Here is an 18,224-nt window from a genome sequence, read left to right on the forward strand (position 1 = left end):
CAGCGTGTATAGAGTCGGTGGGTGGGCTTAACATAATGGTGACTGACATGCGACCAGAAGTTGCGACGGTAACGCATCCTGTTATTTGAAAACAAGAAGATGATTCGTTTAGCGTTATCCTATTGCGTGGAGAGGGAAGGTTACGCTTCCTGCTACTTGAAAACAAGAAGATGATTCGTTTAGCGTTATCCTATTGCGGGGAGGGAATTTGAAAGACAACTGTTTCTCCCACCCCTCTGATTGCGCCCTGTCTACGGTGAGTGTCCAGACCCTACATCTTGATGTGGGTCTGGCTCGTCAGGCTAATACTTCCATTGAAACGCATTGATTTTAACTTGACTTGTTTTCTTCATTTCTGAGGTGATATGAAGTAATATCTAATATTCCCTTTGCATAGGCTTTTGGTATCCAATATAGAAGCAAAATGCAGCAATTATTTTGAAGCTGACTGTACCTATTGTTCAGATTTAGTTTTCTAGAAATATATGCAAATTATTGCATATTTAGGTAAAACTGGTCTCATTTGCATATCTAAACATCACATTTCAGAAAACTTGCAATACAAAAAATATTTGCCTTAATGTGAGTAAACAACTGTGAAAGTTTCAATTTGATATCTATAGTTTAAAATTTTACCCATTTCACCAGTAGTAAATCCCAATGGCAAAATGCATTGGAAATTGCTACCTTTGACCTTGAAAAAACGTATGTTCCACTAAATATAAATGGGTAGATTTTTTATATGTTAATTAGATATACCTAGGGATCACAAAAAACTTGGAATGATTACTATTGCAATTAGTTATGGGTCAAACGCTAGATTGACTGGCCTAATTATCACACCTGTTAAACTCTTGCGGGGATGACAAAATCGGAAATTCAGGTGTTTTCCCGAACACACTTTTGTCCTCTGCCTTCGAGAGGACACTGTGATCTCCGGTGCGCGAAGGCGGCAGACTTTGATTTTTGCTACCCCAGAGTTAACTTTCGATGCAACTTGCCATTAAGTTAGTTAGCCAGTTAGCTCTAGGGTAGCAAAAATTAAAGTGTGCCGACTTCACGCACTGGATATCACTGTATGCATAAGAAGGCAGAGGACAAAAGTGTGTTCAGGAAAACGTCTGCATTTAAGACTTTATCGTCCCCACGAGAGTTTAACAATAATTCAAAATCCCCATGTTATTTTCCCATAGGAAAAATCGCCAGATACCAAATCTCAAAGATGGCAGCTATTTTGTAGGCGAACTTCAGAGGTCTATGGTTGACGAGATATTCAAAACCGGAGGAGATTGGGCAAGTGAGCTGTCAATCAGGCTCCCAAGCTTTGAATGACGACAGCACGAGTCAGCCACATGCCTCGTGGTTGACAACTGGATATTGTTGAAGCCAAGGGGTAGACGATTTCAGTGATATGCTACTTTATAAACCCTAGTAAAGTCCCCGTAACATTCATTAACAGATTTAAAAAGACATGCAGGCTGAAATAATTCAAAGATTTAATGGTGCATACTGACAATAAAACTCGTATTACACAAGAACCCCTTTGAGTAGAAGCGTATTGGTGTCAAAAATTCAGTTCAAAGCACTGAGCAGTTCTTTTGTCCAATCAGTGACGTTTCATGTCGCCCAAGGGTCGTTGTGTCACTAGTGGCGGTCATAAATAAAGGCCTAGATTCGTGATCAACTAATATTGTTGCGTTGCATTGCCTCTACATGTCACCAACTGACGATACACACTGGAAATGTGCATACGCCAGACACGAAGTTTGCGTTGAGGAAGTGAGTGTGAGAGTTAGCGTATGCAGTATTTGTGTGCGTACACAAGCTTTGTACATGAGGCCCCAGGTTATTCAACAAGGTTTCCCACAGACGTGAGCACAACTCGTTCGGAAACTGACCAATAAATGTGAAAGGCAAAGCTAGAATGGCAGGTATGTCCCTCCCTGGCTAGCATATTCTAAAGATGGAGGTCGAAACATGGCTATCGCAATAGAGCCATATCGTGTGTATGTAATTAATAGCCCCACATCATCACATACCCTTCACCATACCTAGAGATTGGCATGGTTTTATTTCAGTTAGCCTATTAGCTGAATGAGATTTCCCATTTCAATCTCAATGTCAATTTCCCATGCGCATGAACGCACCATAGGTTTCCTATATGTCTAGTAGCCTATTCTGATTGCTGTGTGCATGTGAGTGACATGTGCAGGGCAGATATTCAACTGAATTTGCTTTAAATTAGGTTGTTTTAACTAATATGCTGCAAGATGGGATTTTGTCCACTACCTTTAGGTTCTCTATAACTTGACATATTAAAAAAGTCCAGTTTGTTCCCATTAATTCCCATTATATTCCCATGGAAAGTTTCCAACAAAATTACTGGAATTTTGCAACCCTATTTCCAACCAATCACCGACAGGGGGTGGGTGTTGTGGGGTTTTGCGCTTGAGCACAGCTGTAAGTGAAGTCAGAGCTGAGCAGTGTTTTTTTCATGATGCACGGAACTAAAGATCCTTAAGGCGTAGCAAGATACGTCGTCGTAGTTCATGTCTATGGGCGCAAAACGGGGATCACTTCCTCTGCATAAAGAGGTGCGTTATTGCGTGTCAGACGTATTCATGGGTTTCACAGGTGTAAAATGCTAAAAATGCACCTGAAGTGGTCAGAAGGGGTTGAGGGTCATGAAACCGTGCCCAAAATTCACATTCCTAACTCTAGAGAGCGGAGATCTTAGCATATACTTGAAATTCTGATCTATGTCCATAGACTTCAATGGAACAGTTGCTGACTCTGCTCTGCATAAAGGGGGATTTTGACCCCCCCTCTTGCGATTTGGGATCCAGGAAGTGGCTTCTCATGAAGTATCTTGCTCCGCCCCTTAATGATCTTTGACGGAACACAGAAGGTAGGGCGAGCTAGCTCAGTTTGTTTGGGATCTCGCTTCAAACACCCAACAGAAGTGATGTCACCTGCAATCACTGATGTGATTAATTCCTGACTATGATGGTTTGAGGCCATGTAATACATCCTCTAACATTCAAACATGCACACACATTAGACAAGGTTATGATTACCCTGATGTTTACTATGGTTCTTCTCCTTAGGTAATCCAAGCAGTGTTTTTCGGTGTGGGGGTGCTGACTGACTTGACCAGCCTGCTGACAAAAGGCGCTATATGCCAAGAGCAGGAGAGGCAGCGGAGGAAATTAATTGGTCTTAGGGACTGGTTAATGGCTGTGCTGGCATTTCCTGTCGGTATGGTGAGTAAATCAGATTCTTCAGACAATACTGGATGCATGGTACTTTTTGAAGTTTTATGCACCGAAGATGCACAAATTGTATACAAATGTTTTTTTTTTTTTAATGTTGACGTGTAAGGGTCTAATCCAGTGATCTTCTACCGGAAGGTAGGTTTACTGCAGAGGGATTTTTAATCTGATGCATGTGTGGTTATGATTATGCGATTTGTCCAAAGCGACATACAAATAAAAACAATACAATAATTAATTTAAGGCGAGACACGGCAGGTGAAAACATCTTTTTTGTGACCTCCGGTCAATTTCAATATTTTGTGCTAGTTTGCTACCTTAGCATGTATTCTACCACCCTACTACAACAATAAAGTCCAATTTGCACATTTAGGTGTTTATTTCATGACATTTTGTCTACTCGCGCCTATATATTTCTGCTAATTTTACCAAAAGTTCCCATTCTAAAGTGTCAGGTACTACCGCGACCGTGATCCAAATCATATCGTGTGTGACACTGTCGGAAAGCCCTTTTTCTCCTGCAAGACGCTATGCAATCCAAATATGGACATTTCCTTTGTATTAGCAACCAATCGCGGAAGTTTTAAAGGCGAGTCTAGGCTTACAACGTATCCCATTGGCTGTGTTTCAAGGCTGTTTTCTCAAAACGAGTTTCTTCTCCCACTCTGAGAACATAATCTCAACTTCTGAAGCACTTACATGCGCCAAACTTTCCAGTCTTATGCCAAACTATATTTACAAGACTTTTACAGAGGGGTTTGTTGAAATATTATTCCTAACCTGATATATATGACATTTTATGCTTAAAAACATGGCAAAAACCAATTTTTCAAGGCTATTGACACTATACTGATTTACAAGACAACAGAAGTAGATATCCATAAATCCCTCTGATACGGTGTACATTTTAGGACATCCTCAGACTCAGGTGTCAGACTCAGAAAAACAACCGTCATCTTCAGACAAAACTGTCTCAGCGTCAGAAAAAACTTGTCATCCTCAGACAAAACTATGTCAGCGTCAGAAAAAACTTGTCATCCTCAGACAAAAATATGTCAGCGTCAGAAAAAACTTGTCATCCTCAGACAAAAATATGTCAGCGTCAGAAAAAACTTATCATCCTCAGACTCAGGTGTCAGACTCAGAAAAACAACCGTCATCTTCAGACAAAACTGTCTCAGCGTCAGAAAAAACTTGTCATCCTCAGACAAAACTATGTCAGCGTCAGAAAAACCTTATCATCCTCAGGAAAACCTCTGTCAGAGTCAGACAAAAAAGTCTCGGGTGAAAAGTTGTCAGAGTCAGGTCTCGGAAAAAAAGAGTCAGACAAAAAAGTCTCGGGTGAAAAATTGTCAGAGTCAGGTCTCAGAAAAAATGCTGTCGGAAAAAAAGAGTCAGACAAAAAAGTCTCGGGTGAAAAGTTCTCAGAGTCAGGTCTCGGAAAAAAAGAGTCAGACAAAAAAGTCTCGGGTGAAAAATTGTCAGAGTCAGGTCTCAGAAAAAATGCTGTCGGAAAAAAAGAGTCAGACAAAAAAGTCTCGGGTGAAAAGTTCTCAGAGTCAGGTCTCGGAAAAAAAGAGTCAGACAAAAAAGTCTCGGGTGAAAAGTTCTCAGAGTCAGGTCTCAGAAAGAAACTCTGTTACCATGGATACTCCAAACAAACTCAACTGAAGAATCACGTCACGTGAACTAGCTTGCAGAAAACAACTTTGTATTAGGCTATATCTAGGTTCTACGCAGTCTATGATTATATCAGAAACAAGCCTGTAGTTTGCTTGCTGTAGCCTAATTTATTAAACGAAAGAGTTGTTTTCTGCCAGCTAGAAATAGTTCACCTGACGTGGTATTCTTCAGCGGAGTTTGTTTGTAGTAGCCAATATATATATCTATGGTAGTAGCCTAACCCAGCTGTTTCTAACTGGTAAAGAAAGCATAGCCTATTTGTGATATAATTCGAAACAGTTGTTTTCTGCAAGTTAGGCTGATTCACTCGTGCAAATCGTATCCAGGATATTTGTTGTTGATGATCTTTGTTAAGTCATGAGGTTGCCATGGATACTAACTCCGCTGAAGAATACCACGTCAGGTGAACTATTTCTAGCTGGCAGAAAACAACTCTTTCGTTTAATAAATTAGGCTACAGCAAGCAAACTACAGGCTTGTTTCTGATATAATCATAGACTGCGTAGAACCTAGATATAGCCTAATACAAAGTTGTTTTCTGCAAGCTAGTTCACGTGACGTGATTCTTCAGTTGAGTTTGTTTGGAGTATCCATGGTAACAGAGTTTCTTTCTGAGACCTGACTCTGAGAACTTTTCACCCGAGACTTTTTTGTCTGACTCTTTTTTTCCGAGACCTGACTCTGAGAACTTTTCACCCGAGACTTTTTTGTCTGACTCTTTTTTTCCGACAGCATTTTTTCTGAGACCTGACTCTGACAATTTTTCACCCGAGACTTTTTTGTCTGACTCTTTTTTTCCGAGACCTGACTCTGACAACTTTTCACCCGAGACTTTTTTGTCTGACTCTGACAGAGGTTTTCCTGAGGATGATAAGGTTTTTCTGACGCTGACATAGTTTTGTCTGAGGATGACAGTTTTTCTGACGCTGAGACAGTTTTGTCTGAAGATGACGGTTGTTTTTCTGAGTCTGACACCTGAGTCTGAGGATGATAAGTTTTTTCTGACGCTGACATATTTTTGTCTGAGGATGACAAGTTTTTTCTGACGCTGACATATTTTTGTCTGAGGATGACAAGTTTTTTCTGACGCTGACATAGTTTTGTCTGAGGATGACAAGTTTTTTCTGACGCTGACATAGTTTTGTCTGAGGATGACAAGTTTTTTCTGACGCTGAGACAGTTTTGTCTGAAGATGACGGTTGTTTTTCTGAGTCTGACACCTGAGTCTGAGGATGATAAGTTTTTTCTGACGCTGACATATTTTTGTCTGAGGATGACAAGTTTTTTCTGACGCTGACATATTTTTGTCTGAGGATGACAAGTTTTTTCTGACGCTGACATAGTTTTGTCTGAGGATGACAAGTTTTTTCTGACGCTGACATAGTTTTGTCTGAGGATGACAAGTTTTTTCTGACGCTGAGACAGTTTTGTCTGAAGATGACGGTTGTTTTTCTGAGTCTGACACCTGAGTCTGAGGATGTCCTAAAATGTACACCGTACTCTGAATTTTTTCTCCCATCTAATATTAACACAATGAAAAAACAATTTTGAACCTGGCTTTAACCAAAACTCAGATTATGTATGTTAAAATATATGCAAATTAGCGCATATTTAATGAGATAATGCCTAATTTGCATATTTAAACATTAAATTACAAAAAACTTGTAATACATTTTTTTCTTATGTTGGTGTATGTAATCAACTGGGGAAGTTTCATAGTGATATCTGCTAGTTAAAAATGTTAACAGTGAATAATTTCAGGAAGTTGGTCAGACTACAGTAGGGAGAATAGCAATATAAAATATAGCCGCAAGCGGCGATGGCGGGCCCGAGCACCTACGGTGCGGACCTGTGACATTTCGAAATCTAATAAAGCAACATCTACGTGATGGTGGGCATATGCATGAGCAACACACACGCCCATCAAATGTGGTTAATTTTCGTGAATATATGTGTCAGCCACAACAGACAATACGCTAGTGGCACTATAGAGTCCCTAAGCCAAACCCTAGGCCATAGCTCAGTCTCTGACTAGCGGTAGCAATAACACAAAAGCCCACCAAATTTGGTCCATTTTCGTGAATGTGTGTGTCAACCACAACAGACAACGCGCTAGATAACGCTATAGAGTCCCTAAGCCACACCCTAGGCAAGAGCTCTGTCTTTGACTAGCTGTAGCAATAACACACAAGCCCACCAAATTGTATTAATTTTCATGAATGTATGTGTCAACCACAACAGACTACGTGCTAGGTGGCGCTATAGAGTCCCTAAGCCACACCTTAGGCCAGAGCTTTGTCTCTGACTAGCGGCACCAATTCCACATGTAGCTTCCAAATTACATCCAAATGATAACCTTTTTTTCTGCCTTTAACACCAACATTTTGTTTCTTTAATAACATGCCATAATTCAAACCTTGCCATTTCAATATACTTAGAAAATTACCAAATCGGTAACACTCCATAATAAGGGTCCTTAATAAATAGCAAACTAGCCATTAACTAACCCTTTGTTAATATTTGTTAACTGTTACTAAAATATCTATTTGCCACAAGTTAATGTTTTTTCATCATTAATTAAATATTAGTTGTTTGCATATAATCTGTATGTTAATGTTTTAACAAATAGAAAACAATCTATTAACTAATATTGTATTAATATTTGTTAATAGTTAACTAAATGTATTTTTGGCACAAATTAACAGTTATTTCTTCCATCATTAAATGTTAAATGTTTATTTACAAACTATATGTTAATATGAAAGTTAATGACATATTATTATTTAACTAATTGTTATTAAACTGTGTTTCTACCCATCCCAATATGAACCACTCCTTATAGGACCCTTGAAGTAATTGGTTAAGCTTAATTAATATATTAGTAATATATAACTATCAGTATGGAGGACCCTTATAATAAAGTTGGTTAAGTGTAATTAATATATTAGTAATATATAACTATTAGTATGGGGGCCCTTATAATAAAGTTGGTTAAGCTTAATGAATACATTAGTAATATATAACTATCAGTATGGGGACCCTTATAATAAAGTTGGAACAGTAATTATTAATCATTTACAAATATTTATTATAACATTTATCAACGATAGCAAATATTTTACACTGGATCTCTCTCACTGGAAATGAATGATCTCAGCACACATTGTTGGGAAGGAGGATGAAAATGCTTTATTCATAAAGTCAAAGAACTCTCAAATAGCTTCTTGCTTTCTACTGGAACACTGACCACTGATGGTTCACCTGATGGTCTCCTGGAACACTGACCATGTAAACGCAGTCAATGATAGTTAAACTGATCAAAAAAGATGAACTAGAATGACAACAGAATGTATAAAATATTAAATAAACAGAGAAAGAGCGAGTGGGTTCAACCAGAGAGTGAGAAAAAGAGAGAAAGACAGAAGTGTTAGTGAGGAAAGGACTTGGAAATGGAAATGTTGGTTTGGATGGAGTTGATTAGGCTAAGTGGCGTCGGTTAGCACACCCGTGATCGAAGCAGTTTCTTCCTTTAATTTATTTTATTGCGTTGCCTTCAACAATTGCCATACAACAATAAAGTTATGTGTGGTCTGTAAGGAACCAAAGAAGCCATCATTAGTAATACGGTCACTGTACCACATAATCACTGTCTAATAAACAAGGCAGGCCACATGTCTAAGCACCCCATTTGCATCCAATGCTCATTGGCAATTTACTGTCACATAAAGATAGCCTAAATGAACTGTATAACTGATATCTTTGTTATATTCCATGAACATAACCATATCTCAATCACACACACAACATAAGACAGGATACATGCATTGACATTACTAACCAAAGTGAAAGTATAAGTTTCCCTTAAGGCTAATCTCCGCTTAGCATAACGCTAAGTTAGCATTCCAAACGAGCATGACACACATCCATATCCCACCAAAAACAGGCCCTACACATGACTCAGCCTAAGTATCTCGGTTACTTTCACTTACTTCGTGTTTTGCACGCACACAAGGTGTTCACACAACTCAAACTGTAGGCAATAGGCAGCAAACTCGTTCAGTGATAGCTGCTAACATAATGGCATGGACTCCACCAATGCTGTAACTTAGGAAAACTAACATGAGGCTAAAGAAATACACAGGAGGACGTTTCTAGGCAACCACACCCTCTACAAAATAAGAGTCTTTCATACAGCGTGAGAGAGACAGAGCACAAGAAAGAGATCGAGGGAGAGTATGAGAGAGAAAGACAGAATGAGAGACAGGCAATAAAAACGGGCAAAAATAAAATAAAAATAATAATGTCCTCTTTGCATACAGGATTGATTTGCACTGACTTCTTTAGTGTAGGCTAGTTTTCGCATCAATTTGCTAGCCTACATCTTTCAGGACCTTGGTGAACCTTGTGAGTTTCCAGTGTGAGAGACCCATAGCCTACTGATAGTTAGTTACTAATATATCAATTAAGCTTAACCAACTTTATTATAAGGGTCCTATGAGGAGTGGTTCATATTGGGATGAAGGCAGAAACACAGTTTAATAACAATTAGTTAATAATAATATGTCATTAACTTTTATATTAACATATAGCCTAGCCTAGTTTGTAAATAAACATCTAACATTCTAATGTAAGAAATATAATTGTTAATTAGTGCCAAAACAACATTTAGTTAACTATTAACACAATATTAGTTAATAGATTGCTTTCTATTTGTTAAAAACATTAACATACAGTTTATATGCAAACAACTAATATTTAATTAATGAAGAAAAAAACATTAACTTGTGGTAAATAGATATTTTAGTAACAATTAACAAATATTAACAAAGGGTTAGTTAATGATTTGTTTGCTATTAACAAAGGGTTAGTTAATGATTAGTTTGCTATTTATTAAGGACCCTTATTATGGAGTGTTACCACAATGGGATCGGATCAGTATCAGATATCGACCGATACGCAGAGCCCAGGCATCGGTATCGGTATCGAGACTGAAAAAGTCGGATCGGCGCATCCCTAATTAAAATTCTGTTGTGTTATATTAGGCACACACGGTTGTGAGGTTTCTGAAAAAGTACTTCCGGGATTTCCAGAATCATGAAAAAACATGACAGAAGCTGTATTTCGCTGCTAAACTTGCTATAGAAGATCGTTGAAGACCAGTAACCACTCGGTGAGCTGCACAGTTTTAAAAACAAACGTTTAGGGGTGTTTTAGGGACAGAATAGTCCATGCACAAAGCGAGCAATGTTAAAGCCATACAGAGCTCCATTCTAAAGCTGCCAAATTCCACAAACAGGCTCAATCGTCGAGATTTCGGTGTCAAACACTGGTTTTCATGCTAGGCAATGCAGAAAACGGGCTTAAAGTGTAAAATACCGAAATATTCCTTTAACCTAGACAAGCAAATTTCATCTGTTGTAAAGACCAGTTTTTATCAATTAAGAATAATCTCCAAACTCAAGTCTGTTCTATCATACAGTGATCTGGAAAAAGTCATCCATGCATTCATAACCTCCCGTCTAGACTATTGCAATTCCCTCTACCTTGGTCTTCCTCTGACACTGGTGGCATGACTTCAGATGGTCCAAAATGCAGCAGCTAGGTTGCTCACCAATACAAAAAAGCATGAGCATAATTATTATACCTGTCCTAGTCTCCTGCACTGGCTCCCAGTCCAATCAAGGATACAATTCAAAACACTGCTTCTGGTTTTTAAGGCTCTTCATGGCCTGACACCCAGCTCCATAGCTGACATCATGCATCCCCATGTAGCCCCCAGGTCCCTCAGATCCTCCAGCCAAGGCCTCCTCCACGTCCCATGGTCCCAGCTAAAGCAAAAAGGTGACAGAGCCTTTAATGTTGCTGGCCCCCAGCTGTGGAACCAACTGCCACTTGACATCAGAAATGCCCCCTCAATAACCCTTTTCAAATCCAGACTTAAAACACACCTTTTTACATTGGCCTTTCCTGTGCGTTTATTGTCTACCTTGTTATGTCTGTAATTAAGTGTTGTCTGTTGATGTCATCTTAGCCTCCCAGTGGGCATTTGATATCAATTTGACATCAATATGACATCGAACATTGATGTCAAAATTACGTCACGAAATAGGTCTAGAATGAAAGTCATATTGACGTCAATGTACTGATGTCAATTTGATGTCAAGATTTTGACCTCTGCTGATGTCATTTTGATGTTATTTTGATGTCATGTTTTGTCGGGATTTGATGTCAATTCAACATGTATTTGATGTCATGATGGTTGATTAGGTTTTGATGCTATTTTGATATCATTCAATATCAGGCTTTGATGTCAATTCAACATTTATTTGACATCAAGATGTCATGATGTTGATGTCATTTCCATGTCAAGTTTTGTTGGCATTTGATGTCAATTCAACATTTATTTGATGTCAAGATGTCATGATGTTGATGCATAGGAAGACAATGTTTTAATGCTATTTTGCTATCATTCAATATCAAGCTTCGCTGTCAATTCAACATAAATCCGAAATCAAACATTAATGACAAAAGTATGAACATTTATTGACAAATTTTGATATTATTTCAATGTCAAGAATCACTCAGGACAGGATGAGAAAGCGTAGACCCCCAAACCAGACTGGAGACACTTGTGAATAACCTGTAACACAGATACATAAATGTACATTTCATTAGAGAGCTTTTCGGTAGAGGGTAGGTTTTATTACAGCAGACAAAGGAATTTAAGCATGTTGACATTTACCTTCACTTCGTCCTGAACTAGTAACACCAGTTACAGAGGCATATGGTTATTTTTATTATTAATGTTTAGACCAAAAGTCAAATAAATCAAATGTAAAACTGTATAGCTTACTTCACTTGGGTGGCAGGACAGGATGAGAAAGCGTAGACCCCCAAACCAGACTGGAGCCACTTGTGAATAACCTGTAACGCAGATACATAAATGTACATTTCATTAGAGAGCTTTTGAGGTAGAGGGTAGGTTTTATTACAGCAGACAAAGGCATTTAAGCATGTTGACATTTACCTTCACTTCGTCCTCCTGAACTAGTAACACCAGTTACAGAGGCATATGGTTATTTTTATTATTAATGTTTAGACCAAAAGTCAAATAAATCAAATGTAACACTGTATAGCTTACTTCACTTGGGTGGCAGGACAGGATGAGAAAGCGTAGACCCCCAAACCAGACTGGAGCCACTTCTGAATAACCTGTAATGCAGATACATAAATGTACATTTCATTAGAGAGCTTTTGAGGTAGAGGGTAGGTTTTATTACAGCAGACAAAGGCATTTAAGCATGTTGACATTTACCTTCACTTCGTCCTGAACTAGTAACACCAGTTACAGAGGCATATGGTTATTTTTTATTATTAATGTTTAGACCAAAAGTCAAATAAATCAAATGTAAAACTGTAAAGCTTACTTTACTTGGATGGCAGAACCCCCAAACCAGACTGGAGCCACTTGTGAATGACCTGCAACACAGATACATAAATATGCATTACGTTTATCATCAGAAAGAAATGGGCAAATATTTATCATAACCAATAATACACCCCATTAAAAAATGCATTATATTGGGATCCACAGAATATGGTGCTGTTCATTTTAGCTCCTCTTCCCATATATTCTAAACATTCACAACAAAGTGTCTGGTCTGTGACAAGGCAAAGCAAGGACATACATGAAGTCAACAACTGCCTCTTCTATTTTGCCTCTTCTCAGTTAAATCTTACTCCAAGGAACGTTCAATGTCATTAAATGAACTCGTAGACGACAGTATTTCTACATGAAAATTTAAAACAAATAGCCTCGTGCCCTTTGTGCATTTATATTTCGTAAAAGTTAGAGAGTAATCTCTAGCAGCTACAGTTCAATCTAAAAAGTCACTAGGAAACACGTCTGGAAACCGGACTTTTTAGATTGAATAGTAGGCCTGTTTGCTGGTTTCTAACGTGTACAAAATATAAGCACGAGTCCATAGCTATTTGTTGCTGCCAGCAGAGAATGTCGAGCTATGACATATGTGTTTGAGCATGCGGCAGCTGGTTGGCAGGCTACTGCTAACGTCATTCATAATTTAAAACCATTAGCTAGCAGCTAACGTTATCCCGGACTGGTGAACAATGTGAAATCAGCCTCCCTCCCAGAAATAAATGATGTTTAGACACATCCGAATTGACCTACGTTTTCTTAAAGACTCCCGAGTCCAACATCTAAGCTTTCATAACGTTAACAAAAACTAGTTTTCCTGTAACTTTAATGCTATCGTTAGCTAACAAGCTAACGCTAGCTAACGCAAGCCAACTTTTGTTGTTCACAAACACAAAGTTAGCGTTAAACCAAATTAAACGTTGCTCATTTTAAACTCAGTTCTGAGTTTAGCTTTCATTAAAAGTAACAAAGCCCTAGTTGGACAGGATTTAGCCCTGTCTAAAGTGGGCTAAATTAGCTTGCGAAAGCTAGCAGCTAGACCGTAGCTGGTGTGTAAATATGAGCAATATCTGCAGACCAGCAAATCTTCGGATAATATCAGCAAATAAAGCTAGATAAGTAGGTTACTTGTGTTATGGAAGTACTTTTTCAGTGGATAGACTCGGTAGCTGCATAAATAAAGCATATAGGAGCATACTTACAGTGAGCCTTCAGACGCCGCTGTTTCGTCTTCCACTTCATCAACGAGAAATTTGAAAACTGAAGGAGCCGTTAGGACTGGAAAGGGCGCGTTCGATGTGCGTGTCCGCCGCAGAGGGTCCGTTTTGGAACCCTCTGCTGTGTGGGTCAGGATGTTGAAAAACTCGCATCGATTTACAATGAGTAGGCTAATAATATACCTTTTCAGACATTTTAACAGACGTTGTTTTGACATAAATTTCACATCAATTTGACGTCTTATTTCCTGACATCAAATCAACGTTGATTTAATGTCCATAATATAGACCTGAGATGTAGGGACCAGAAAAAACATGTTAGATTGATACCTTTGTTGGGCCTCTTTACAACCACAAGGAAATCATTACAAAATATAATGAAATTATGCATATTTATGCACGTCATACATGTTGGTCAAAATCTTGACTACTTGTTGATGTCAAATTGACGTCAGGATGCCAGCTGGGCTAAATCACTATTCTGTATGTATTTATTTGGTTATCTACTTTATCCTATTATTATTTGTTAGCTTATGCACTTTGTACAGCACTTTGGACAGTGTGAGCTGTGGTTAAATGTGCTCTATAAATAAATCTTACTTTCTTACTTACTAACTCCTTGGCTCCCTCATTGCTGCTCGCAGCTATATTTTCACAAGCAAACATTGTACAATATTTTATAACTTTTTCCATCTCTGCTTTCACACCTTATCCCACTGAGTTTAATAACATCTATTTTGGGTCTTCTTTTTTATAGTTTGTTGTGACCATGTTTTGGATCCTCTACCTGTTTGACAGAGACTTAATATATCCACGACTCTTGGATAATTTCATTCCACAGTGGCTAAACCATGGAATGGTAAGTATGAAGATTTTTATCTTGTCACGTGCCTTTAGAGATCCACCGATATGGAATTTTAGGGCCAATAACAATAACTGATATTTATTGGTTTGTTATGGCCGATACCGATACGATAATCATATTACTCCTGAAAAAGAAATGTGAAAAATGATTCGGGGAAAGCATTTAAAGAGTATAATGTTATTGCAGTAATTCTACCTACCACCAAATGATGGACAGAACTCATAATAGTTCTCATTAGTAGCCTACAGCAGTCAACAAAATAGCAGTAGCCTAGCCCTATGTGTACTGTAGCTCCTAAAAGTGAGCCTGATGTCAGTAAATTGCGAGTGAGTGGCTAGAGACAGTGGCCCTCATTTATCAACCGAGCGCAGATCTGAGTGCAGAAATCATCTTACAAAAGGGCTCACCTGTGATTCATGAAACTTTCGTATCACTCCAATTTCAGCGTAGGAATAAACGTTTGTCTTTAGATGTGGCGTATGGAAACAAGGGTGATTTAAATATCATGCCCCTATACTGTATGTACTCGTCGTAAATTCTAGGGGCGAGGCTTTAAAACATGAAGGTGCATTATACGTCCAAAAGAGAAACATTTGTGATCTCAAGCCACAGTAACGTCCAGCTGAACCTTGTTAGAGTGCATGAAAATGCACTCTACTGTTATCCGATTTATTCTTATTACAGTACATGAAAATGCACTGTACTGTTCTTCCAAAGTCTTCTTATTATTATTATTAGAGTGCATGAAAAATGCACTCTACTGTTATCCGAATTATTCTTATTAGAGTGCATGAAAAATGCACTCTATTGTTATTCCAACTATTCTTATTATTCTTTTTCGGTAACACTTTATATTAGCACACACATATTCACCAGTAATTAGCTGCTTACTAACATGTATATTAGTAGCATACTAGCCATTTGTTAGTCATTATAAGTCACTAATTAATACCTTATTCTGCAAGACCTTATTCTACCCTTACTAGACCCTTAATTAAGAATTTCCCCTATGTAAGCTCCTAATTACCCCTTATTCATAGTTATTAAATAAGTTGCTGCATATGAATTATGACCTAAATATGCATGGCTCAGTATGGGGCTTGTAAGGTGGTAGTACCACAAGAACAGTTATTCGCACCGAATAGTACTTATCAAAGATGGTCTATTCAAATGGAACTAGACACTAAACCACCAGTGCTAATAGTGTACAAATAACTAATAATTAAGTCTTTGTAATGCCAAATATGTTCCCTATTCTAAAGTTGTGTCTTTGTTCACATTTAATTCACAATTCATTTGGCACTTATTAACCCCCATGTGTTCCCTAAACTAAAGTTGCCTCCTATTCACACTTATTAACTGTATTACAGCACATAGTAGGCTACACAAGAAGCAGACAGCTAAGTTAGCACAAATACAAAATATATAATGAATACGAGATAGCGAGAAAGGCGAACCTGTATATATTTGTATGCTAACTTTCTTGGCTCCTGAGTACTCAAAAGTCTCAAACTCAAAACTATTTTTTTAAGTGTGAAGGGTCATAAGACTTCCGGTGTGAATAAGTTGTGGGTTTGCTATTTGGTCTACTGTATGTTGTATCAAATTCTCTGTTCTTTTCCTTACGGACAGCATCTTATTCTTCCCTACTGACCTCAAACAGCAGAGCTAAGGATTGAATCACACCAGATTTCTCCTTTAGTATGAGGCAGTATACATACATGGGGGTTAATAGTGCCAAATTATTTGTGAATTAATAGTGAACAAAGATCCAACTTTAGAATAGGGAACATATTTGGCATTACAAAGACTTAATTATTAGTTGTTTGTACACTATTAGCACATGTGGTTTAGTGTCTAGTTCAGTTTGAATAGACCATCTTTGATAAGTATTATTAGGGGTGAATAACTGTTCTTGTTGTACTACCACCTTACAAGCCCCATACTGAGCCATGTATATTTAAGTCATAATTCATATGCAACAACTTATTTCATAACTATGAATAAGGGGTAATTAGGAGCTTACATAGGGGAAATTCTTAATTAAGGGTCTAGTAAGGGTAGAATAAGGTCTTGCTGAATAAGGTATTAATTAGTGACTTATAATGACTAACAAATGGCTAGTATGCTACTAATATACATGTTAGTAAGCAGCTAATTACTGGTGAATATGTGTGTGCTAATATAAAGTGTTACCACACTATTAAATCATTTAACCATTGAAACTACTCATCTATTGAACTGTTCAACGATTCCAACTGTCAGTTATCATCAACTATGCTTCCATTCAACTACATGAAACCTTCATGTACCTAGCAACCAACATAACAACCATTAAAATTAAGCATTTATGACCATTTCCATAGCAACCAACATGATTATACTGCAGTATAGTCACGTGACTGATTTGTGACTAGTTCACGTAATCGCTATGTCTATGCGTGAACTAGTCATGAATCAGTCACTTGACTAAATTCAAGATGGCTGCTAGCGCTAAACTTTCGAAAGTGACTGCCTGAATAAGCAGTCATGTAAGTAAACAACCAGTGCTTTTTCAAAGTTCTCGATGTCTCGTTTTAAATGTCAGGGTCCTCGGAAGTCTACCAATAAAGTGTGGAGCTACTTTGAGCCTCATAAATGGTGTAAATAGTGATTTATTTGCATGGATAAGTCTATGCCCGAGCCACTGCTATTGAAAACCTGCTTTAGCATTGGGAAGCTAGCGGAGGATTTCGGAATGCAGGGGGTAGGTCGAGATCAGCTCTGAGACAAACGCTCACACTCGGTATCATGTTTCAACACACTTTAAGTCAATATCACACCGGAATTCTCCTTTAATGGGTTGTGGAGAACAAAAAAAAAGAATGTGGCGGTGCTTGGGAGGTTCGGGGTGTGTGAGTGGTAATGTTATGGGGTCTAATTTTGGTCAGAAAAAAAATGGCTAGTTGAATTTCTGATTGGCTAGTAAGAAAAAAGATCTACTAGCCAAGTTGGCTGGTGATGAAAAAAGTTAATTTAGAGCCCTGGTTGTAGGCCTATGGTAGACCTATCTAGTTTGCGGCCTAATGGACTGCATTTATATAGCACTTTTTTTTCCAACTCCTGCAATCAGTCAAAGCACTTTACATTGTCATATGGCGGATGGTGGAACCATCAACCTTGTAGAAGCATAGTGATAACAGTACAGTGCATTTCCATGCACAGTGATAATAATAATAATAATAATAACACATACTGTAACTAGAAAAGCACTCAGAGAGCGCAGACCTCCGCCTGTATTGTTCTTCCTAGGTTGTCATACATTTGAACCTAAACTATTCAGATCGCCACCACGTGGCCATACCATGCCATTACACCCCTTAGCGAAACACATACACGGCTCTGGAATCCCAACGGAATTACGGATCACTTCTTCCTTGGGTCATGTCTGACATTTGCTGAAAATTTCAGCGAAATCCATCCATTACTTTTTGAGTTATCTTGCTAACAAACAGACAGACAAACAGACAGACAGACAGACAAACATATGCCAATCCCTGATGAAAACATAACCTCCTTGGCGGAGGTAATAAGAGAAAGCCTAGTGATAACAGTACAGGGCATTTTCACAATGTAATAATAAGCTTGTTTTTTGTTAATATTGTTTATTTAGTTAATTTGATGAAAATGTTGATACTTGACCATTAATTTTCACAAATATAACAGGAATTAGAAGTGTAGTATTTTGTAAATGTGTTTGAAATGCATGC

The 18,224-nt window shown here is 38.1% G+C and overlaps 1 protein-coding gene and 1 long non-coding RNA gene across 4 annotated transcripts in view; one reads left to right on the plus strand and one right to left on the minus strand.

Annotated features, from left to right (window-relative positions):
• Positions 1 to 18,224, plus strand: part of aig1 (androgen-induced 1 (H. sapiens)) — a 109,032-nt gene that overhangs the window by 80,500 nt on the left and 10,308 nt on the right. For both annotated transcript variants that reach the window (XM_062550787.1, XM_062550786.1), the window contains exons 2-3: positions 3,108 to 3,263; positions 14,368 to 14,469. In XM_062550787.1, the coding sequence (XP_062406771.1) occupies positions 3,108 to 3,263; positions 14,368 to 14,469 (258 nt within the window). The remainder of the gene's footprint in view (positions 1 to 3,107; positions 3,264 to 14,367; positions 14,470 to 18,224) is intronic.
• On the minus strand, positions 11,538 to 13,696 carry LOC134098161 (uncharacterized). 2 transcript variants are annotated; one of them, XR_009941014.1, is made up of 4 exons: positions 13,596 to 13,696; positions 12,383 to 12,434; positions 11,809 to 11,879; positions 11,538 to 11,595 (listed from the first exon to the last, which is right to left on the minus strand). It is a non-coding gene; the product is annotated as an uncharacterized LOC134098161 (long non-coding RNA). The 2 variants fall into 2 exon arrangements; XR_009941015.1 differs by lacking the exons at positions 12,383 to 12,434; positions 13,596 to 13,696 and adding an exon at positions 12,097 to 12,167.

The sequence above is a fragment of the Sardina pilchardus genome, chromosome 12 (genome assembly GCF_963854185.1).
Source record: "Sardina pilchardus chromosome 12, fSarPil1.1, whole genome shotgun sequence".
NCBI lineage: Eukaryota > Metazoa > Chordata > Actinopteri > Clupeiformes > Clupeidae > Sardina > Sardina pilchardus.